The 26,509-nt window shown below is 34.4% G+C and overlaps 1 protein-coding gene across 1 annotated transcript in view; it reads left to right on the top strand.

The window, feature by feature from the left end:
• Nucleotides 1–24,660, top strand: part of stw (straw) — a 251,945-nt gene extending 227,285 nt beyond the window's left edge. The window contains exons 4-11 of the mRNA XM_069819206.1: nt 11,139–11,349; nt 13,797–14,017; nt 17,204–17,408; nt 17,600–17,784; nt 20,205–20,400; nt 20,547–20,759; nt 23,174–23,404; nt 23,525–24,660. Of these exons, the coding sequence (XP_069675307.1) occupies nt 11,139–11,349; nt 13,797–14,017; nt 17,204–17,408; nt 17,600–17,784; nt 20,205–20,400; nt 20,547–20,759; nt 23,174–23,404; nt 23,525–23,673 (1,611 nt within the window). The 3' untranslated portion in view covers nt 23,674–24,660. The remainder of the gene's footprint in view (nt 1–11,138; nt 11,350–13,796; nt 14,018–17,203; nt 17,409–17,599; nt 17,785–20,204; nt 20,401–20,546; nt 20,760–23,173; nt 23,405–23,524) is intronic.
• Nucleotides 24,661–26,509: the final 1,849 nt, after the last annotated feature.

Genomic DNA, 26,509 nt, shown 5'->3' with positions numbered 1-26,509 from the left:
TTACTCAGTTCTTATCTGGACATGGCAAGTTTGGTAGCTATTTCTAAAGGTTCAAGATAGAAATACTTACTTACTGGCTTTTAAGGAACCCGGATGTTCATTGCCGCCCTCACATAAGCCCGCCATTGGTCCCTATCCTGAGCAAGATTAATCCAGTCTCTATCATCATATCTCACCTCCCTCAAATCCATTTTAATATTATCTTCCCATCTACGTTTCGGCCTCCCTAAAGTTCTTTTTTCCTCCGGCCTCCCAACTAACACTCTATATGCATTTCTGGATTCGCCCATACGTGCTACATGCCCTGCCCATCTCAAACGTCTGGATTTAATGTTCCTAATTATGTCAGGTGAAGAATACAATGCGTGCAGTTCTGCGTTGTGTAACTTTCTCCATTCTCCTGTAACTTCATCCCTCTTAGCCCCAAATATTTTCCTAAGCACCTTATTCTCAAACACCCTTAACCTATGTTCCTCTCTCAAAGTGAGAGTCCAAGTTTCACAACCATAAAGAACAACCGGTAATATAACTGTTTTATAAATTCTAACTTTCAGATTTTTTGACAGCAGACTGGATGATAAAAGTTTCTCAACCGAATAATAACAGGCATTTCCCATATTTATTCTGTGTTTAATTTCTTTCCGAGTAACATTTATATTTGTTACTGATAGAAATAGAAGGTGAAATTATTTGTGCATGTGATGACTCCCTGCAAACAGTCCAACATTTGTTATTTGAGTGTCACAAATTTGAACTAGTTTGTCGATTAGACAGGAGCGATATCAAGCACTCCCCACCAATACAAGTGTTCCGAAATAAATGCTGTTATCAAGATTTTATGAGATATGTAAATTACGTTCACAAAATTGTAATCTGAACACATGATAAAATTAGTATATATCCACTGAATTATTATTACTTTCTTTCTATAGTTTTTATATATTTTGCTATAAATATTTAAATTAACAGTTGATAGAAATAAATTAGGATAATAATCTAAAATAGATTCACGATAAATGTGTTGTATAAAATTTAGAAACTGCTTGTAACAACATTGTTTAACAGAAAACTGTGTAACGTCTTCAGAGATATCAACTCATAGAAATTTAAACTACATTCTAGTGAATATTAGAATTAGTTATTTGCTTAGGTTATAATATAGTATACACTTAATGAAACTTGTTAATTGAAATATAAGATTGTATTTTAGTATTTAATTTCATCTCACTGCATTTCATTCATTCATGTGTATAAATTATAAAACTTTGTAGAGATTTTCTGAATTTATAGATTTGTAAAATTGTAATAATTCCATAATTGAAACGTAAGATTAATTCAATAGGAGACTTCATTAATCAATATCATATTATTATTATTATTATTATTATTATTATTATTATTATTATTATGTATTTATAACTCTAAAATACCTATCTCAGGTAAAATAGGGTTCTCTGTAAAATTGGAGTATAATAGATAAAAGAACCCCTTGATTTAAAAAACTCTTATGTATGTAACTAACTATACAACTTTGTACGTAGGTACCCATGTTGAATTAAATACATGTAAAATGAGCGAAGAAACATTCCCTTCGGTTTCTTAACACCAAACCTGAAATTTTTTTACCATTTAAATTATTAATCTTGTGTGCCCGCTCTGTACAAATTTATATAAAAATACTGATGTAGTATAGTCTTACATTACGTGTGAGCACGCCCCAAGCAATGTACATTCACTCATAAATGCCTCTGAATAATTTGTTTACTGAACGCTGCCCTAGTGAAAATCCCGATTAAACCAATTTCAAGTACTAGAAACGTTCGTTAGCCGCAAGGCTTCGGTATGACCAAACTTTCACTCTTTCAACCCATTACGTTACTCCATTCCGTCTTTAATTCTATATCTAATAAATCGACATTTCTTTTATCAGCTCAACTCTTTCGTCAAGAACTCTGAAACAAGTCATTCCAGAAACCCCCGCCACCTCAGTTTCCTTATAACTTTCACTATGAACCATTTATAACACAAATATGTGTTTTTTCTAATTTAAATCAATATATAAAACGACATTCTTATGCGTCGACGTGTAATTCAGTCATGCTATATAATTTCACACATGACCAGCATTTCCGTCTTTCAAACTGTAACAAAACAATGTCGTATTCCGCATTCGAATTCTTTAGTATTAAGGAAAGAAAAAGTTAAAACAAAAAAAATATAATTTCATTATATCACTAGCGCTAAGTCTCCTTCATTTTAAGAGGATGTGTAAGATCAAATTTTAGTTTTATTCATAATTTAAAGAGTAACCAAACTGATATATTTAAACATGCATACATTATAAATTCAATCATATTATATAGTGTTACATGCCATCAATATTTCCGTCTTGTAGAAGATACTTGACTGTGACCTCCATGAAAACACCATCCCATTTCATGTTTCACTAAAAAGGAAATAAATAAAACCACTATCATTATACTTCTTTCATTTTTTTTACATCTAACTCAGAATAAAATGTCTGGCCTTTAATGTAATCAATCAAGCCAGATTTCAATAAAATTACTTGAGGTAAAATGGTTACTAAGAACAAAACGATAAGATTTTTTTTGTTGAAATTACCAAATCGATTTTTCTACAAAATAAGCCTATATACTACGTAAGTTCTCACATCGGTACTTCTTCTTTACAGACATTTACTTGGCTGGTACAAAACACTTCGGTAATTAGAATTTATTAACAAAACACTATCCCAATCCCTGTCTGATAAGTAGGTCTCGGAAAATGTGCAATTTATGAAAAATTATACTCATTGGGCGCAGTTTTATAGTGTCTAAAATTACCGCTACCTAAAATGAGGTGAGTGCCTATTTCTTCCCTTTGTGCCTAAACCTGCCTAACAAGTAGGGTGCTATTCATAGACATTTCGCTAGCCCGCGCTACGAGAGTGCTAAACTAGCCCCGGCTATCGACTGGTTACTTGTACGGGATTCATATCATATCATATCGCTAACACTTGTTTATGAATACGGAAAACGTTAGTTCGCTGATCATCCACCGGAAGCCCGCGCTAAGAATGTCTATGAATACGGGCCTATGTTTAATGTTTTTTTTTTTTTTTTTAAGAATTTCAAGAACTTTTAAGAATTACTATTATAGTTTACTTAAAAATTATTTACTTAAAATTTTTTCTCACGCACGGAATGACACCACATTGTCGTGCGAAGACTACAAGCGAATTCGTGTCAACAGTGGAAAGTTAACTATTTACGGCTGGCCGCCAAAAATTGATATGTTTCTGATTAATATTTTAATTATACCAACCGTTCTAAATGCATCAACGACAATGAGCAATACATAGAGTAAATTTCATTTCTAGTTTTCTTCTGTGTGTGTATGTTTTAGTGTTCATATCCTGTATTATATTAGTTGCATTGCATAGCAGTGTGAAGAGAAACAATGCCGAAAGACAAGTATTCGAAAACGGATTATAATGAACTTATTTACGACGAGAAAATAATTCTTTGTTGTTTATGTAACAAACAGGTAATAATTAGACATTTTATTTGTTACGGTAGGCAAGCCGGTAAATAATTTATTATTTTTCAGTGTTGTTCTCATATTATTTAAGGCTAACACCCGGTCACAAATTAGCCTAAGTCTACTTTAAGAAATGTAAAATCGTAGACCTTTTTTTCTTTGGAGTTATAAAAGTTTAGATGTGGAAAAATTCAAATATCTTGGAGCAACAGTAACAAATATAAATGACACTCGGGAGGAAATTAAACGCAGAATAATTTTAAATGAAATGATTTTAAGAGATAAAAGACATAGCCGAAATGTTGAAAATTTGGAGAAAGTCTTGATAATTTCACAGTCTAGTATATACAGTCACGAAGCTTGAGTTGTGAGGGTGCTAGGAACAATACACTGTGCCGTTCTATTTCGCATTGTCTGTAATGAGGCGATATTAGCGATCCTAGTGGTTAGCAACTATCTACGGATGCATATTTACTACGTACTGAGCTTCGTGACTTTATATACTAGACTGTTATAATATATTGTGCTACTAATTATGAAAACAAATAACAAGTGATACTAAAGTCAGACAGATAAAAATGAAAAAAAAAAAAAACACTTATTTTCATGCATAACTCTGTCTAATCGTTTTGTGGCCTATTTTAGATATAAAAAATAAAAACTTTTTCTGCCTAAAATTAAAGAATAGTGCCTAATTACATCATTTTGTAATCTATTTTAGATGCCTAAAACGTCAATTTTTCATGCTTAAATTCCGAGGTCTACTGATAAGGATAACAAAACAATATCCAAATCTGTTTCAGAGAAGTGATAACAAAACCCTACCATAAGCCGTGTTTGCTAACAAAACACTATCTCATGCCGTATTGCAATTCTTCTGCATCAATAATTTTTTAATGAAAGCAAAACTGAAATCAATTACTTCTTTCAATAAATCAATAATATGAATTCTCCATTATTTTTTAAGGAGAAGGAGACTTACAAGATGGAATCTTTCCTAATTATAATTAATGATCAAATCTATATTTCTACATGTCGGACATACGTTGTCCATTCATACTATGTAATTTATAGTCGGTCGGCAATTTCGTCTTGCTGGCCGTTACTAGATTGCGAGTAGTAACAAAACACTATCGCAATACGTGTTGGAATTCTCTAATATCAAGACTTGACTGCAAGTGAGAATAAAATCAATCAGAGGTTACATTAAATCACGTCAATCCACCGATATTTAGAGGGATTGGGGTGGAAAGGGGCACGATCATTAGAGTAATGCATTCGACTAATATATTCAATTTACTAGTGCCCAATGCTCAGGGCATTTATCTGCAAGATCACGATCGTTCAATTTAATGCACGAACAAGATTAAAGCCATGCTATTGATCTTCTGACACCTCGGAATTTTCACCTACTCAATTGTTGGACTGACTACCCTGTTACTAACATATGGTAAGGATAGAATATACAGCAGATGATTACATTAAGCTGTGCCCTTATTAACAACCTGCCTTTTTAAAATTCTTTGGCCTGTTTATTAAAATTTATTTCGATAATATAACAATTTCCCTTGATAACATTTCTCACGAGTTCCTGAAAATAAATATCTAATTTTCCATATTTTTTACCGCCTAAGAGACTGAAAAGTTAGTTACTGTTGCAATATTGTAATAGTTTAATGTAAATTGGTCTACATTTAAGCGATGTCCATTTATCATCTGATTGAGGTTTTGGCTGACATGTATATCTATTAGGCTATCAAGCAGCACATCTCACTTTACGATGTGTCAGAGGAAGAACAGTTGTTTGTGAGCATCTCTAGTCTGACTAGTGTAATATGTAGCTAGTGGGCGGTGTATGCAATGGAGGGGGAAAGGAACTGCCCACCCTACCCCATTATCTCCTGGCCTAGTTGTCTCATAAGTGGTGTCTTCTTGGTATCACTTGTGAGGTTCAGACCTGTCTTCGGACAATTGACTAAACAACAACAACTTTAACTAAGCCGGAGTCTTCACCTTAGCTACTTGGGCTAATGGCTGTCATTTAGATTTATGGAGCAGTGGACAGAGGTTTAATGTCAGGTGTCGTTAATTTCTTTAAAATTAAAATACGGATGAAATCATAGATTTTATACAGAATTATTCACTTGTCCCTTATTATTAAGTTTCATGCAATGTTGTATTTACAGCATGCCCACAAAATTGTGATATTGTTCTAGGAGATTTCTACGCAAGGCTGGTTGTGAAATTTATATACCTCCTTAATTCATAATAGACGACTCTGCAATTTATTTCGTTATCAAGTAAAATTTAGCACCGGTTGATATTTTACAGTTTCGTCACTTTAAAATGTTTGTGAGATAAGCACCTATGACAGGTCAAGTTATACTGACAAGTTAAAACTCATTATGTTTATTTATTTATAAACATTTAAGGTGTTAGTGTTGAAACCACATCCATTTTATAATAAATACTCGAAGTACTGGCCTCGTTTTGAAGTACATTTAAGATTCCGTTGACGTAGAAACGATAAGGAGAAAATGTATGGAATATTTTATGGAATATTTCGAGGTTACCACATTAAAACAAGAGTATTAAATAATATGTACCTTTATATTAGAAGATCTAAACTCACAAATCATTCCTAACTATACGCCATTATAACCTAATCTAGTATGACATGCACATTAGCCTACTTCCCTTTGCATTTAGGAGTAGACCTACTGTGTTTACGAAATTTACTATGAATATGCAGGATTGCATAACTACGTATAAATAAGGGGCAGATGATTCATCTGGTATATGTGAATAGCCTAAATTTAAATACTCTTAATCTCATTTGATTCAACTTAAAAATTAATTTATAGTTAGAAAAATCACACTGGCCCTTCTGAAATATGATTCTTATCCAGCCTACGAAATAAGATCTGAGAAATATTAATTTATGTTGTCATTGAAGCAAGAGTACAGTGATAAATGTTGCGTTCAAAACGTTTTCTAATTTTTTGTAATACTTAGGCAAAGCGTTTACTGAAAACTTTACACTGAGAAACAAAAACCACCGCCTGCTTGAACGTATCCGATGACTGCTGTTCATAAGACCATTCTAACAATGGTTTTGCTGAAATGGTAGGTGGCAGCACCAAATATAAGTTCATCCGATGTCTGCTCCAAACTAAAAAAAAAAAAGTTTTATCTATTTCGTGCCAGTGTGACATTAAAGTGTGTTAGGAATAACAACCATCAGAAACTTGTGTCAGAAACTCTTGTAGATAAAATCGTGAAACCTCTACTTACTGTTAGTAAAGTAAGGAAGTTCCACACAGAAAAAGTTTTCCGGTTCTCTTGTTCTTTCAAGAGCAAATAATATAATGGATTAATGAATGGGAAGAGGAAGCTATTAGAGCTGCGAAACAAAGTAATATTATGCTACAAACATAAAGCATAGGACCTATATACACAAGCGATTTCACTAGCCGTTAGGAGCTGCCATGTAACGACAATTTTTTTCTATTCATGTTACATCAAATACCTTATTATAATAGTACCGGAAGCTAGCAGTTTTGCGCGCGAACGAAGCTGGTGCTGCTACCTACCTGCCGGGATGGAGATACTCGCGAAACAAGCTGTAATCAACTGTAATGTATATTGTTGCTGGGCTAGTTAATAGTTTTATTAATTAATGCTGTGTTAAAATGTCAGGGTGTATGTGTGCTCTCTATAATTGTGACAATTGCAGCATTACAAATTGCTCCAAATCGTACTTTCGATTTCCGACAGTTCATAAAACGTGAGGCAACAACATTCTTTAGTAGGCCTAATTCCTTCGTCTTTTTGTTGATAGAAAAATACAAATTAGTTTTTTATTTAGACCTAATAAATGAATAGAAGTTAAAAAGTATTGGATTTTAAGGTTTTATCAAATTAAGTTTTACTGTTGTCCACATGCCTTTACTAATTATTACAAGCATCAGATTACTATCAATTTTATCTTTGCAGTTGTCAGCAATGCGTTTATAAAACATTACTGTAAATTCATTCCTAATATCAGTTTGATTTTGTCTCGGTAAACCAAAGAAAAAATACGTAACAATTAATTACGGAAAGTAATATGAAGTATGCTATATTTCTCATAATATGCAGCTTTGATAAAAGATAATAATTTTACATTAAATATTATTCACATTTCGTAAGGGTTTCATATATAATTCCGAATCTCGCTGTTAATATTTGTATATGTGGACGTAATTCCATCCTTCTCCGTTAGATGTCAGATCCGCGATATTTCGCACTCACTCCAATGCTGCTAGTATACAGCTGTCCGGTATTATTATAGTAAGGTATTTGGTTACATGTTTGACCATTGAATGAGCAGGCAGTATAAGCAACCATCGGATGCATGGATGCGATCGAGTAGGCGATGACAAAAACAAAATGTCTTACAGTAGGAATTAAAAAGAAAAACGTGCATGTGAGGGAAGAATTAATTGAATCCGCAATTCTACTACCATAAGCCAACAATTTTAATCATCAATGCTAAGAGCATCACTAGAGTTTTACACTCCTAAATGAAGCGTCAGTAAATTTACGTTTTTGTCATGACCTCAAATTTAATCCATATTTCTGAGAAAAAAAATGCATGATTGAAAATTTATATAGACAGAGTATTTTGATTTTCGCTAAAGAATCGTAGTGTGTCCGCTAAAATATACTTCACGTGTATAACTGTTCTAAAATAACGCAATTTGGAAACATGTCTGAACTTGCAAGTTTCATTCCAATAACTATTTTTAAATTCAGATGAATGAAAGAAGAAGCGATTGTACGTTACTGATTTAAAACATGCAAATTTCGAAGCTCCATTCACATAGTATGATTTGACGCACATGATTCAGGCAATGGAATGAAAACGTGCTTGCTGTTCAGTCAAAGAATTGCAACGGTGGGAAAATCCGTCGAGGAGAAAGTTCCATTTGCATTATGCTACTTAATAACTCATCTGCTTTTGTAATGCCTAGTATTGTACCTATATAAATTTGATCTAATTTGCCTACTATTCGTAACATTTAATTAGCAACATACTGCTTATATCCATGTAACTAGTATAATTTATTTTCTAAATGTATCTCTCTTGTAATAATGGGAATAGAAAGATTATACTAACGTTGTAACAATGGTTCTTCATTTATTACAACACGAGATTTCATTAAATACGGTTGTAATTAATTTTTGCAGGTGTACTGGGCTTCGAGCGGTACGGACAAAAGAATTATTTTAGGTCACCTCAAACGTAATACGTCATCAGACGAGAGCTATAAAAATTTGGTTTCCCAAGCTTCTGAAACACCATATTGTAACAGCGTTATCACTTCAAAGTAGGCTAATAAACTTTTTCTTTTTTCCTTATTAATCACAGACGTGAAGTTAACAAAATATTAGACAAGAAGTTTGTACACATTTCAAGGGAGTTATAAACAGTTTATAGTCATACTCAGACTCGAAATGAAGGCAGTAGAGAAGATACCGACAATATGATTGCAGCTTCTCGTGCAATGTAGTCAAAATAGCGTTATGTGTAAGTTTCTTAAATAAAATATGTGGCAAAGTTCAAAGATCGTACGAAAATCACTACATCTTTTCCAGATATACAGTATTTCAGAAAATATCATTTGTATTTCAGATTCGCCAATTGTATTTTAGAAAGCATCATTTGTATTTCAAATTAATCAATTGAAGGGTTGGGTGTAAGAAGGGCATTTTAGAGGATGTGCCCCTTTTGAGTAAAACGCTTTATTGTGTTCTCTGATCTGTTATGCATATGATCACCAAGTTGTAGTTCAATACTGTGATCATAGAGGTCAGGAGTACCCAAAATGTAAGGGCGTGCATAGATCACATTTATTACGGTTTGAATTTTCAATATCAATTTTTTCCAAACTTGCACTTGAGATAAGTGCCTTTCTTGCACCCAACCCCTCAATTGTATTTCAGAAAGCATCATTTATATTTCATATTCGTCAATAGTATTTCAGAAACAATCATTGGTATTTTAGAAAGCATTTGTATTTCAAATTAATCAATTGTATTTCAGAAAGCATCATTTGTATTTCAGATTCAATTGTATTTCAGGAACAATCGTTTGTATTTCAGATTCGCCAGTTGTATTTAAGAAAGTATCACTTGTATTTCAGATTTGTCAACTGTATTTTCAGATAACTCAATCATACATTTTTGTCATGGAAACTATGTAATTGTCTATCATAAGTTTGAAATAACGAGTTTATTAGGCGTCATTTTGTTTTTGACTTTCCGGTATTTTACAATTTATTTTGTCAATATCAATAAATAAATATAATTATACCATTGAAAAACAGTGAATTACAAACTACTGTATGTGTACTGCAATTTTTAAAGTAAGGTACTTACAGTACGATAGTTCAAAAGAATTATTCATAATCCTATGTATATTAGAATTATGAATATAGGAAACTGTTGGTTATGCTATTCTGAAATACAATTAACACTTTCTGAAATACAACTGATTACTTCAGAAATACGAACCACTAATCTGAAATACTAATGACGCTTTCCGAAAAACAATTGACGAATCTGAAATGCAATTGACGTCTTCTGAAATACAAGTGACGAATCTGAAATACAAATTATGCTTTTTAAAATACAAATGATGCTTTCTGAAATACAAATGACACTTTCTGAAATTAAATTGACCAGTTCTGAAATATATGTGGAAAAGGTATAGTAATGTTAGACTTATAGCAAAAATTTGCTATTTTCCATACTTTTTAATTAGTTCATTTTACGACGATTTATCAACTACTGCGATGGTTATCTAGCGTCTGACAACCTTGCCTATCTCATAACTTGAAGAACCAGACCATAATTTATTCAGCCAGTTTAACACAAAATATTATTTCCACTTCATTACACTTTCAAGTATTCAGTTAACCAATTTGCGAAAATTACACCCCACTTTACAACAAACATTTTTGAGAGACACATTTCATAAATTATTATTTTAACAAACCTACAACAAATATGCGGTGGAATTTGTAATAGCACGATTGTATTTGGCGCATTACGACCGACGCTTTATCAACATCTTAGGTTATTTAGCGTCTGAATGAGATGAAGTTGATAATGCCAGTGAAATGAGTCCGGTGTTCAGCACCGATAGTTACCCAGTATTTGCTCATATAGGGTTGAGGGAAAACCCCGGGAAAACCTCAACCAGGTAACTTGCCCCAACCGGGAATCGAACCTGGCCCACCTGGTTTCGCGGCCAGACGCGCTAACCGTTACTCCACAGGTGTGAACCCGATAATTTGCCTTAGGTTTATTTTATATTCTCCTTACAGTTACGGAAACCCCAAAACGAGTAATCATCCCATGCAGGATTCGAACCAAAATCCTAGCGTACTTTCGGAGCATATTACTCTAACTATTCTTCTTTACACATAGTTAAAGATCTGAGTATGGGCAAATAGCGGGATTTTGCAGATGAGTAAACTGGAGTTACGTGGGTGGAGTATCCACCACGCTGTTTTCGTTGGGCCGGTACTAATGTGACATTTTTGTTACAGGTGTGCGAGAACGACAAGGTTATCATCGATGTGCAGAACGCTATGGAGGGTTTGGAGGTGACTATCCATTGGCACGGAATCTGGCAGAGAGGCTCACAATACTACGACGGAGTGCCCTTCGTCACGCAGTGCCCCATCCAGCAAGGAAACACGTTCCGGTACCAATGGACAGCTGGAAACGCTGGCACTCACTTCTGGCATGCTCACACTGGTACGAAGTCTCTAACGAGCCCACTTATATGCTCATGGAATTTACCTAAAGTAACTTATTCCTGCAAGTTAGTGGTAATAAGCTTTATATGCAATAGTAATAAAGCATTCTGTTTACTGCCACACAGTGGAACAGATCAGACACGTCGGCGAATGGTGACTTACTATATTTTCTCAGCCATACCCTGTGGACTTGACACACCTGCCGTCTTACGTCGAGCATTGGAACTAATCGAGTACATCTGCTGATCTGCCGCTGTTTACACACCCTTTGCACGAGCGCTTACTATTTTTTTGCATGACAAAGCAAAAAATATATTTTTTTCTGACTCACAACCCTTCCCATGTCAATGCCTCATTTGTTGGCCAAAGCTTGCTGGGCTACCTACTTCCACAGTGAACGTTTTGGGTCTTACATGCGTCTTCATTTAAATCAATGTATTGCTAGAGGTGGCAATATTCTGAGAAGTACCATAAAGTGGAGATGTGTGCAAATGCTGTAAGAGGTTAAAGTCCAATATGAGGAATTCAGACACTTTTTGGAGCAAACTGAAGATGTGTTCGTGCAAGTGTAACTACAGAGTTAATACGTTCCTCGACAGAAGTCTCTGCAGAAAACTTTATTTGCATATATTTACTTACATAGGTAAGCCAAACTGCTCAAATTATATGCGAGTTTAAACCCAACATAATACAGTTCTTTATAATAGGAAGATATTCGAATAATTCTAAACGATTATATTTTCTAAGTACAAAAACACGTGAACAGTTCTTGAATTATAACACTTGCATACAATAAAAAGTACTGTACCAGGAGAAAGTCTCAGGGGGATGAGACGCAGCGGGGTGATGCTATGAATGAATGTTGATGTCATAAGGTCACACACGTGGGTATACACATCTCCATTGGCTATGCACACATACTTATACTACTATAAAATTAGATGACGGGTAATTTCCTGGTCTTTTAATCCCTCCATACAGGAAATAACATATGTAGGAGAGCGCATGTTTTTTAAACTGACGTTATAACGGTAATATTATCTATCTACTTCGCTCCAATAGATGACGCAATAGTAAGCACATTCTTTTCGCGGTTAATCTCCTGGTTGGAGAACAGTAATTGAACTTCGATTGTAATTAATTTGTTCTAACGGCAAATGAAATCTAATGTAGGCAAAAGATTTTACCATGCCATGAAACACTACTGATGCAAAGAGACCCATATTTTTGACTAATGAACATAAAAAAGTGGAGGATGGTGATTTGAATCTAGGGAAAGGTGATACAACCAATCTTGCTCCCATGTCAGTACTATCAGTAGTGAAAATTTCAAGGACCCAAGATCAAGGAAAGAAACGTTTTCTAAATTAATTTTTAATGTGAACGATACAAACGTTGAAGTAATCATGGTTTTGCGGCAAAAAATTAACAAAGCTAACACCTCCCCTCTGTTCGTATGTACGACTCCAATACTGAAATATATTGTTGCTCCTAATGAGACAAAGCAACGTAAAAACTCATGCCTCAAAACAAAACAAAAAAACTTAGGATCCTGTGGGAGATGCTCACAAGAGATGCAGTTCACCGTGACACCGAAAGATAGCACCACAAGGCGACATCAGAGCTATAGGCAACTAGTACCAAACAATGTTCCTCAGATGGCACTGTAGTAGATCTCCATGACAACGCACCAAACAAGTTGGACATGTAGGAAGATCAAATAATACAAATTAAGTTTTACTCTTCGAAACCTTGTATAGTATATACGACTGTACGAATTACAAACGTACAATGACCAAAGAGAAATACATTGAAAAAGATAACGAAACTTCATATTATTTCACCAATAACGTCTATATTCGATATAAATTCATAGATGAAATAGAAGGATTTGGTGGCATTATTCTAAACACGAACGTCATTCGATTTTGGTCGCCTTGAAAACACTTGCATCATATTCGATAAACCCAACAATAGGAACGAGTCCAATCCTATACTCAAGGGGTCCACGCATAACCTACTTGAAAAAGTTTATTATAATTTTATTCTTGGGGGAGTTGCAACCTAATTTTTTTAAATATATTATTCAGCTGGACGCCAAATAGACGTATGCACAATACATGTGTATCTAGAGAAAGTTAATACAAGGTTAGCATTACTCACATAAAGATGAATAAATAACCATATTTACGGGATATTCTAATATGATTTTATACAGTATACCAATTAATTGTTAATTCTGTGACTCAAAAATAGTTCCTTGCTTGTTTTCGTAATAGTGCATAATTTAAATTTTTTAAATTTAATTTCTCAATCAATAATGCACATAAAATCGTGTCTGTACTACATATTAATTTACAATGTCAACTCACTAACAATTCTGCCTAGTCTATAAATTATTGTGTACTACACAAGGACTAACATTATAATCATTGGTTTCTCCAGGTCTGCAGAAACTGGACGGCCTGTACGGCAGCATCGTGGTTAGACAGGCGCCATCTCAGGACCCCAATAGCCACCTGTACGACTTCGATCTCACGACCCACGTGGTCCTTCTCAGTGACTGGCTGCACGAAGATGCCCTGGAGAGGTACCCTGGCAGACTTGCCGTCAATCCTGGCCAAGATCCCGACACCGTGCTCATCAACGGAAAGGGACAGTTCATGGTACGTTATCAATCTAGACCAGGGCAGCAAACTTTTTTTTCACTGTGCCAATTACTGTACTAGTAAGTAGTGTCTCGGCCCAAGAGGCAAAGTCGAAGGTATTAAGTCAGCTTACAGCTGGAGAGATAAGACCTGATGTATGACACCAGGACAGGCAATTTTTAATTGTACTGTTTTTCTTCTCCTCCAGCCATTCTTGCACATGTGCGACAGGACTAATCTCTCCAACTGCACTTAAATACAGTAACCGCAAAAGTAGTTTTCACAAATTTATTGTACGAAAAGTATAACTATAATAATAATAATAATAATAATAATAATAATAATAATAATAATAATGAGAAGGAAACAATTGTTGAAATTATAAGTCTACTAATTAGATGAATGAAATTGTTTTTTAGATAATATTTCACCAAAATAATAATAATAATAATAATAATAATAATAATAATAATAATAATAATAATAATAATAATAATAATAATGAGAAGGAAACATTTGTTGAAATATAAGTCTACTAATAGACGAAATTGTTTTTTAGATAATATTTCACCATAATAATAATAATAATAATAATAATAATAATAATAATAATAATAAAATTGTTGAAGTATTGGCCTAATAATGAGAACAATAAAGTTGTTTTTATCATATTTAATCAAACTGAGGTTCTACATTCGTACACCATATCATCAAAACTGATTGCATAGAAAAGTGCGAATGCGAAGCTACTGGAGCGCAACCATGCGGTCTTTTTCGCAACTATTGGACTGTGTAGCGCGTATTTTATGATCTTAAAGAATATGAAAATATCAAATTCATTCTAAGATCGCGGGCCATACAAAAAGAGATGGCGAGTGGGATTTGACCCGCAGGCCATAGTTTGTCAACCCCTGAGCTAGACGACCGGAATTATATCAAATTATTATTAAAATCAAACAGTACTAACTTCATTTCATTACCCTACTCCAGGGAGCTCGTATTGTAAACAGAGCAGTCAGCATTAGTACCTACGTACAACAGCAACTATAGTGGGAGAAGCTAAATTCTCTGAGAGAGGCTGTTCCCGTCCCTGCCCTACTCGCTACTGTTAACTGCGCAGCAAGTATATTTTAACTACCGGTATAAAGAAACATAAACAGAACACTTTCTCAGCCAGTTTCTGAGGGAATGCTCGCTTCCCCACAAATACAATCAGAAGAAGAACTTCATAGAACAATGAAACATAGCTTTCTTTTGCTATTTAAAGCTATTTTGTAGAACTTTCATGTGGGATTTAATAAACCAAAAGATCTAAAATTAAACTAATTAAATAGGTACACATGTGTGCAAACAAAACCAGTCATTGGTCACAGTTTCTGCAACAACTCGTACTTTCATGGATTTGTCTGAAGGAAAGACAAAATTCTACATACACAAACTAAACAGGTACACTTTAGTGGAATCGAAATCAGTCATTGGTCACAATTTCTGCAACTACTCGTATTTTCGTTAATTCGTCTGAAAGAAAGACGAATCATACTTCCTCTAATCAAGATTCTACATATACAAATTAAATAGTACACTTTTGTGCAAACTAAACCAGTCATTGGTCACAGTTTCTGCAACTACTCGTACTTTCGTTGATTCGTATGAAGGAAAGACGAATCATACATTCCCTGCCACTTTTAATCAAAATTCTACACACTTCTACTCCATCTAACAGCACACTTTCAGTTCTTCACAATATCTCGTAATCAGCATAAATCGCTTCTTTCTGTTCCTTATTACAAAACTTCTTTGTACTCGTCTTCCTTTACTATAACATCACTTCGCCCCTGAAATTCTTCATCTAGTGACATCAGAAAGTGCCGTATATTAACTTACTGGCTTTTAAGGAACCCGGAGGTTCATTGCCGCCCTCACATAAGCTCGCCATTGGTCCCTATCCTGAGCAAGATTAATCTAGTCTCTATCATCATATCCCACCTCCCTCAAATCCATTTTAATATTATCCTCCCATCTACATCTCGGCCTTCCCAAAGGTCTTTTTCCCTCCGGCCTCCCAACTAACACTCTATATGCATTTCTGGATTCGCCCATACGTGCTGCATGCCCTGCCCATCTCAAACGTCTGGATTTAATGTTCCTAATTATGTCAGGTCAAGAATACAATGCGTGCAGTTCTATGTTGTGTAACTTTCTCCATTCTCCTGTAACTTCATCCCTCTTAGCCCTAAATATTTTCCTAAGCACCTTATTCTCAAACACCCTTAACCTATGTTCCTCTCTCAAAGTGAGAGTCCAAGTTTCACAACCATAAAGAACAACCGGTAATATAACTGTTTTATAAATTCTAACTTACAGATTTTTTGACAGCAGACTGGATAATAAAAGCTTCTCAACCGAATAATAACAGGCATTTCCCATATTTATTCTGAGTTTAATTTCCTCCCGAATATAATTTATATTTGTCACTGTTGCTCCAAGATATTTGAACTTCTCCACCTCTTCAAAAGATAAATTTCCAATTTGCCGTACATTAACACAATTTAAAATTAAACTACAAAGGGGGTTTTTTATTGCATGAATTCCAGTTACTAGACACGATACTTTGTACTTCGATTTAATACATTTTCATAATAACTTTTGTTATCTCTAATTTGTAAATATACTTATAAATATAATCATTCTGTTTAAGCTGTGATTACTTATTTTGCACATTGAACGAACCGGTGTTAAATTCTGTCGTTATTGTTGTAGTTGAATTTTTAAATTTATAAATTTCAGTTTTTGTCTGCATTTTACTTCTAGGCCTATTTGTATTTCTAGTGGTGTATTTCTAGCCTTAATTCAATCGGAATTAATTAATTATATGTACAACAAAACTAGTCATTGGTTCACTGACTTAAAAATTTGCAAAATAAATACATCATTAAATAAGTTATATTATATTTTGCAGATGTAACAAAACTAGCCACTGGTTCACTAAATAGCTCTTAAATTGCTTTTATTCCATTGTATAACATCCAGATGATGATGATGTAAATTCTCTTATACCGAAATTTAAGTTTGAGTTAAATTAGTATAAAATATAAAAAATAGTAATCAGACAAATATTAAGTACAAAATATACTAAAGGATGCAATAATCAGACAAATAATAAAGTGCCACATTAACATGCAGTGAATATCTCGTTTTTTGCAGGATCCTAACACAGGCTTTGTGACCAACACGCCCCTGGAGACATTCACGATGACGCCTGGCAAGAGATACCGATTCCGTCTCATCAACTCTTTCGGTACGGTGTGTCCCGCCCAGATCAGCGTGGAAGGCCACGCTCTCACCATCATCGCCACCGACGGAGAGCCCGTCCACCCTGTCAACGTCAACACCATCATATCCTTCTCAGGTCAGTCGAAGCATCTATCTACTGTATCCTTCAGTGGGGCAGAGTTATCTTGAGTGAGACAAATGAATTACAGCCTTTGAGCTCTCAAAATAATTTAGGCAAGAAAGCCAGGACTCCTTGCGACAATGCAAAGTAGCGTGCTTTGACAGAAATTTCTCTTCTTTGCTCTTTATTTCTTATTTTCTTTGCAGGAGAGCGTTATGACTTCGTGATCACGGCCGACCAGCCCGTGGGAGCTTACTGGATACAGGTGCGTGGTTTGGGAGAATGCGGCAATAAGAGAGCTATGCAGCTCGGCGTGTTGCGGTACGCTAGGGGCCCTTACCAGCCCTCTACACAGCAGCCCACGTACGACATTGGACTTCCTCAGGGAGTGGTAAGTGACATTCCACCTGGCTAGCAGTTTCAGTGCAGCAACATGGAAACATTAATCATGTAACCTTAAGTTACGATTTCGCTGGATATTTTTTCATAATATAATAAGTAAAGCCCGGATTTCTAAGCAAAATGCATATTCTTTTTCACACTTTTAAAGGTAAGCAGAAAGGTTATACTTTGTAAGACACACCTAGATAAATAGTTTTAACTATGTTTGTTAGTGCTTATAAATGCTTATTTCGCAGGAAAACGTTTTTGCTTACTTATTTTACTATTTTTAATTAAAACAGCATATTTTACCCAAAAATTTAATTTTGGAAGAGCATATTTCACTCCTAGCCGTCATTTATCGCCAATTCCCTTTCTTTTATTGCTTGGAACATTCACTTTCCCTGATAGACGAAATTTCGGTAAAATTATCTTCAGTAACACATCGGGTTGCAAAAATTTCGTTCAACAAACTCAGTCTGGTATTACAAAAAAATTCCGGTTACAAAACACTGTGTCAAATTTCTAAAAAGCTTTCTGGTGAAGAAACAGATGTTGAAGAGGAATTCACCGAAGAATAACTGTGGTACTTTTTACATGCGCCTGTGACGTCATGCGACGTCAAAAGAGCATTTTCACTGTACAAATCATTCTTCACTGACAGACGCAGGAACTTCACACAGAAAAATCTCAGGATGACATTCCTTGTATACTGCAAGGGAAGAGTTCTACGAAATAAATAATAATTTATCATCATATTTCCGTGTATTCGATTTTGCTTATTTTCATGATAATATCTTTGAAAAATATTGGAGTGCAAGAGGTCAAATGACTTTATTGTCAAACGCCTGGCATTAGAAAACAACAACAACATTTTCACCATTTTTCGTGCTTATTTGCTTGCTTATTTTACTGTGCTTAGAAATCCGGGCTGTAATAATAATTTAATAATTTTCAGTTATTTAGAGTGAAACATAATAGAGATGACTTCAATATAAAATTAAGTAAGCGTACAGGGTGAAAATCAAATAACCCTGCAGATTGAAAGGGACGATAGGGTACACTTAATGGAATAGAAAACCTATGTTACGTTTTGTGATTAAATGCACGGTTAATTAGAAAATTAAGTTGGAAGTTTCAGCAGTCTGGCAACATCGCCACTAACACACTGCTCTTTCTTCTCGTAATACAGATGTAAGAGGTCAAAGAACTTAGGTCTGTCTCCCTAGGCGAAGCTCTCCCTCTCTGACTGCAACGTTGCAATCTGTTCCCATGTTCAGTGGCTTGAAATTAGTGACTTTTAAGTTAAATTTACATGAAAATTTAACACGCTATGGAAATACGCCAGAGGAATAAATGATTCTTTATTACATTCTCTATCGATATGGATAAAAATCACGATCCTATTCGCAATAGTTACCGAATAAGAGGGTGTTAAAGTGTTAAACATTTGGGGAAAAACATTTTTTTCTGAAAAACTATGAACTTTCAACCAATATGGTATTACATTTTTTTGTTACATGCAACTAAAGCTATTCGCTCTGAAAATTTGCAGGGTTATTTCACTTCCAGCTCTATGGCAACATAAAATGAAACTTAAGAAAATGCAAAATATCATTCATAAAACAATGCTGCCACATAATAGTCACATTAATACTTATATATGAAACGGGATGTTAAAGACAAACTAAAATACAACAGAAAAGAATAGATGGCGCAGAAATACGATTCTTGGCAACTGTAAATTGCTACAAACTAAATAATGTATGATTTGACGGTAATAGAGGGAATTATACAGTGCATTCGTTTCGGATTTGGGCCAACATAGCGAAAAGAAAGCCAGATAAATAAAAAAAACATGATACATTTCTTTTTATATGAGTATCTGTTGTGTTGACAGATATTTAAGCAAACATAATATTTTAATGCTAGGCTTACCGTTGAAAAGTCATTATTAATTTTATTAGTCTAATAAATTTTTTACTAATCCCAAAGACTTCTTCCAATGTCACCGTCTCTATTTTAGTCCATAATCATCATTATCGTTATCATAAAACCATAAAAGATTAGGAATTATACTTCTTCTGATTTTATAGATAATTTATTTTTTGATACGTTCTGTTTCGTTTCTGTCTTCCCTATTCAGCGAAATATCAAACCTGAGATATGTTCATTCATTCATTTAGCTCTTACCCATTTTTTTCCTGTAATTATGCACGGTTTAAAGCATAAGAGAATACGTATTACGTCTTTTTTTATCTCTTCCTTACGGTTCCGGCAGAGACTGGTATTATAACGTTTCATCTGATCTTCATATTTTCTTTGAAAATAAGAAAAATTTAATATTAAGGCTTCTCTCGTAATTTATAATGAATCCAATTCATATTCTTTTCCGAATCATCGTCTCAAGGAACTCTGTTTTATTATCAGGTTCTCAACCCTCTGGATGCCGTGTGTAACAGACAACGTACAGATGCTGTTTGCATAAACCAACTGAAGAACGCCAAGCACATCGATGAAGGTCTTCTCCAGGAACGTCCCGATGTTAAGATCTTCTTGCCCTTCCGATTCTTGTTCTACAGACCCGAGGAAATCTTCCAGCCTCATTCCTACAATCGCTATCTGGGTAAGTTCATATTTTCCATACGTTTTTATTCAACTACAGCATCATTATATCTGTGAGAACTCTTCAATAGCGAGCACTCTAAGCTAATTTCATTAGCCGATGTATCACTTGTAATAAAATACTCACGAATATAATTTTTATTTCAGTTGCCCCCACTGGAGATCACGTCATCAGTCTTGTCGATGAGATTTCCTTCGTATTCCCACCCTCACCTCCCCTGTCTCAGATCGACGACATTCCACCTGAGCAGTTCTGCAACGGCGACAACAGGCCCCCAGACTGTGGCGCCAACTGCATGTGCACCCACAAGGTCGACATCCCTCTCAACGCCATTGTAGAAGTCGTGCTTGTAGATGAAGGTAACCATCGTTTAATACAGCATGTTCCAAATTTTTAATGCTTTATCAGCACAGACATAATTATACTCATTCAAAATTATACAAATCTCTTGGAAAAATAGAAAAAAGAGCCAAGAAAGCCTCCCTTCTCTCCTGAACAAAAGGAAATCTGACAGTTCACAAAGTAAAGTAAGGTCGAAAATTTAACTGCCTTTCCCGTTTCTCAAGTTCTACCTTCACATTTCTTACTATCTGGAGAATGCATATAATGAGCAGCGCCGATTATGCTCACTAATAGTGACCGGGCCATACCGAGCCATGTGAAATAAAAGAGAAACGATATGTCGCTGGTAAAATTCGTGACTATATTCTTTAATAATTGGCCGCAGTAGTAAATTCTAAGGTTTAGCAAGTATAGTGGGGGTTCTAAAGAAAATACAGATTTTGAAAGATATTATAATAGTTTATCAAAGCAAAATGAAGAGAAATATGATATGATCCAGGGAATATTGATGAAATCGACAAAGGCAAATTTGGAGGCAATCTTCTCAAAAGCAGTAAATTATGATGGACGTTTTGACGTATTTTTGGTCCAGTCGCAATTACCATGATCATTTACCGTTTTGGCGAAACCAAAATAGGCCCACGTATAATATTCCGTCATGTTGGCGACATTGTGTACTTGGTTGTCATCGTAACGATACGGCTTAACGGCTCCGCAACAATTCTTCAGTTTAGGACATCATCTTTTTTATGAGCGGCCTTCATATTTACATCCTGCTGATTTGTGTTTTAATAGTTTGTTTTATATGTAAGTCATTTACCCATTCAAAATTCACGAAAGATTAGAAAGTCATTTTTGTTAAGAAGTAAGTTTATGGAAAATAATAACACAGCTCTGTACATAAAAAATAACATTCGCTCAACAGCCAACAAAGATTTCAAATTCCTTTAATTTTGTTAAGAAATAAGTTCACAGAAAAATAATAATAAATGGATATAGAGTGTTAGTTAGGAGGTCGGAGGGAAAAAGACCTTTAGTGAGGCAGAGTCGTACTTGAGAGGATAAAATTAAAATGGATACGAGTGAGGTGGGATATGATGGTAGAGACTGGATTAATCTTGTTTAGGATAGGAACCGATGACGGGCTTATATGAGGGCGGCAATGAACCTCGGAGTTCCTTGAAAGCCATAAGTAGAATGGAATTTACTCAGATATAACCAAATTCAAAACAGATCCATCTCAGCATTCACATTGTTTCCTACGGACTTTGATCTAATGCAATGTTTTCTTATCTGCCCCAGAACAAAGTCTCTTCAAATTTTTACAAACGTCCATAATGATCTCAGTCTATAACTTTGAATAAGGCCAATTCTCATTTGTAGCGACAAAACCATTATCCACTGATATGAATTTGTAAAGAAACATACATTGACTCACTCAAGAATAGCTTCAATTGCTGTTTATTTCATTTAATGTAGCAGCAAACTAAAGAAAATGTAACAGAACTTTGTGTGAAAATAAACTCCACTCTTTTATGAATAAAACTACACTTTTTATAAGCTTACTTATTAACAAAGTTAGAGGACTTTCAAATCTTTCCTGACTTTTGAATAACCCTATAGATAAATGTTTTTATCTGACTGAGGGAGAAAACAGTGATGGTTTTTTAAAAGAGACGCAGGTTATACTGTTTCCATTTTGATAATGAAAAGAAAAATCACATCGTTTCGAAGGTTAGCTTTGTCTTAGTATTTAGGTAAAGAAACGGGAAAATAACTGGAATGAAGAGTTTTCCACCCGCTTTTATGAGTTAATTCGATATTCTCCTTGGCGTTCTGTTGTAGAAAATATATTATGTTCTGTCCTTTTATCTTGTTATATTTCCAAATATGAATCAATATACATCCCTTACCAAATCTTGGGAATTTAATCCCTAAAACTCCTATTAAAAATACAGTAGGTATATACTTATTTTAGAGTAACCTTAAAAAAGTGAAAAGTATGAAACATTGTTTATAGCTTTCCTATTTTTAATTTTATGAAGAAACTCGAAAAATCATATGGGTGAAAATATTATTTTAAACCACATGTACAACAAATATTATTTTGTACGTTTTGAGGCAGGAATAATCCGAAAATGGAAAAAGAAATTGTACACGGCGTCATTAAAAAACAGGTCCCTTAGCACATCTTGATAGCTGAAGAACATAGGTTTTTCAATGTTCGTAATATTTATTTTTTCACAACCTGAGCTTTTGTATATAGTTTCTTCATGAAATTAAAAATAAAACAATGGTTTTAATCCTTCGGAACTGAAAGAGAAACATGTAATCCAGATCAGATTAAAACACAGACCTAACTTGTAGAAGTAAGAATATATTTACTGTGATAGTGAATCTAATCAAAGCCGCATTTGTTTTCCACATACAGTCCAGCAGCCGAACCTTAGCCATCCCTTCCACTTGCACGGTTACGCTTTCAACGTTATCGGTATGGGACGATCACCCGACAGGAACGTCAAGAAGATCAACTTGAAGCACGCCCTGGACCTGGACAGAAGAGGTCTCCTCAACAGAGAATTCGACCTTCCACCCGGAAAGGACACCATCGCCGTCCCCAACAATGGATACGTCGTCTTCCGGTTCCGTGCCGACAACCCCGGTAAGTGTTATGTTCACCACTACATCTGATAAACCAACAGAAAAGGAGCAGTTTTGACCTTCGTATTATCCTTTCATATCACTGCAGTATTCCATAATGTATTCTTCTTTAATATTTCAGGATACTGGCTGTTCCACTGTCACTTCCTGTTCCACATCGTCATCGGCATGAACACCATCGTGCACGTGGGAACTCACGCAGACTTGCCGCCCGTGCCTCATAATTTCCCCAGATGCGGTGACTTCCTACCTCCTATCAGCTTACACTGAGAATAATGATATTAAATGCTGGGTTATGTGCAACAACTCCGACAAGAAAGCACAAGAACCGTGTTACCGACACCATGGAGTTCTCCACGTCTATTTGCAGTAAACCGAACCCAAAATTTCTTGGCATCTATTAGCGAACTATAGATGATATTTTTGAAGGCTGTTTTTAACGTTAAGGAAAGAGTTATTATTTTTGTAGTTGTGTTTATATTTTCAACATGCCAAGACGTTTTGGGAGTTAATTATACACTGCGAAACCTTCATCTTTCTTGATACAATCAAACGACACTATTTTTCAAGACCTACTCTTCCCCTTTTTTTAACTGTCTACAATATTTACAAATACTTCTAAATAAGACGTTGTCAACGACGATATAGGAACGTGATAAGATTGAGTCAGTGCCTTTTCTGGTTGATTTCGTAGTACTATTATACGAGTCCTGGCATTTATAAATCATTAGTATCAACATCATTGTTGTAACAATCATCGCTCATCATCATGGCCTGACCAAATGTGAGGAGAGTCCAAAGAACTCACCATCATCTCTTGTTAAAACATCGTCATGTTCACCTCCAATGATGTCATGCCTTCATTATTGCTAATTTCATCCCTATCAAGTTATTTGTTTGAGAAGGGTACCGTCAGCTTTAAGCGGCATTGTCCACTTTTCATCTTAAAGCTCATGGAATCGAATTTTTTGTGAATCCTCATTCCCCTCATAAGTAATTTTGCTTTACTTTTAAGCGGAATGGGTGGGACACCCGGCGTTTTATTGTCTGTTAGAAATGAATGAACGAAGACGATTTTTGTCTCTTTTTAATATCTTGTATACTAATATTTATTGAACTCTTAAGGATGAAAGCTTTACAACTAAGATATGAACACGTATTAACGCAAAGTCTGGAGTTGAAAGGTACCTTCCAATACACAAAAAAATATTAACAATATACAATTTTACGACTATGATGTAGACTTCAAATTCTAATGCTATAGAATATACAAAAGTTAATAACGACTCCATAATTTTAAGATATATAAAGTTACTATCTTGTAATTTTGTTCATAAATTTTGCACATTTATTTCAAAGCGAGTGTAACGTACCACTATGACAACAAAAATCTGTAAGGCCATTTCCCTATCAATTGATATGTTTTCCCAGTTTGTAATCGTTTGCAACACCACAGTTATTTTAAGTAGGATGTTGTTCACATTACTTCATGTAGGGCCTATCAATATCGTAGCTAAAGAGAAAAGAGATTTGAACGTTAAAACAATCTTGTATACAACATGGCTTAACTTTCCGTACGTCAGCTGTTTTGGAAATGGAAAGCAAAAATAAATTGAAGAAGGCGAAAACAATGAACAATCATCAATGTAACTGCAACATGTTCAAATAACTGTTAAAAATCCATGTTTATTGTGCCTTAAGATATCTTGCCATGGAAATTTGTGGTATAAAATCTGTAAGAATACGCGAATCACTTTTGTAAAATAAATGAGTATTTTCGTGTTGTTAAATTTACAATAACGAGGCCAAGGGATTGTAAAATCATGATGTCCGCAGTATAGGAAAATCATTGACGAACAATCTCGTAGTAATATTTGTCATCAAGTTTCGAGATGAAGAAAAACAAAAACAATTTAAAATACCTCTTGAAAGAAACAACAAAGCAGACATGTAATGAATGAATGCAGCAAAATAATGTAACTGACAAATCCTAGTTTATTAGGATAAGCTGATAAAAGTTACGCTAATAAAATAGGAGATGATATTAACATACCCATTATTTAAAGAACATTTTCACAATAAGTTTGCTTTAAGCAGAATAAAAATTGAGACTCAAATGTCGTGATACGAGCACATACTACACAAACTCAAATTCACGCCGTCTTACGAAAACAAAAATGAATTTTTCGTATATGATATTACGGAGAAATATTTGAAGTGCTGAAGTTTTAGCTACTATTATGAAAGAAAACTATTAGGTAATATGTTTTCTAATATTTAGAAACCTCCATGATCTTTTTAATACTATTCGTATCTTAGTTGAACGGAAAAAATCATCAAAGACACTATTAGAGATAAAACCATAAGCTGTATTGTCATTGCAAGAAGAGTCATGCTAACTCTCCACTGTAACTATATCAACAAATTGTGTTGTGTATTGCTAAGATTGTAAATATCATTTGTGTATATGTACGTTGTGTTTAAAGAAAAGATATAAAGTTACATACAAAAGGGATTCTAAGAATTCCGAAACTTTTTTATTAATTCAGTAAAATTTATAACTTATAAAAGAATTTTTGTGTAAAAATAAAATTGGTTTAGCACAGAATACGATCTCAAGCAGTTTAGATAATTACAATTCAAAATATAACACAAGTAAATGATATGTTGTTAAAAAGATATTATTAGCACTTGGTTGAGGGAAAGTTACGGTTGAGCAATACACGTTATGTATTTAATTTTTGTACAGTAAAATATGTTATATATATTTTTAAATATTCACACATCATGCACAATTTACGAAGGATGAAGAACGTGTTCTGTGCATTTGCCAAGAAGGTAAATATAAAAAATTTCATAATCGTTCCTGAACGCATCCGTAAATCTTTTTATATTGAAGAAACTCGTATATGAAACTAGTCTATACACTGAATTAGTAATTTAGTTTTTATTACTTCTCAAGCGTCGAGCAAAAACGAAAAATTGGAAGATTACAACATGTAAAAAATTATTATTACTTATAGCACTGCAATTCTGACGCAATACAAATTGGAATACTTCCAACCTGATCTTTCGATGTTACAGATGTTCTTTCCACATCATCAAG

This window comes from Periplaneta americana, chromosome 1, assembly GCF_040183065.1.
Source record: "Periplaneta americana isolate PAMFEO1 chromosome 1, P.americana_PAMFEO1_priV1, whole genome shotgun sequence".
NCBI lineage: Eukaryota > Metazoa > Arthropoda > Insecta > Blattodea > Blattidae > Periplaneta > Periplaneta americana.
This window is presented reverse-complemented; position numbering and strand designations above follow the sequence as displayed.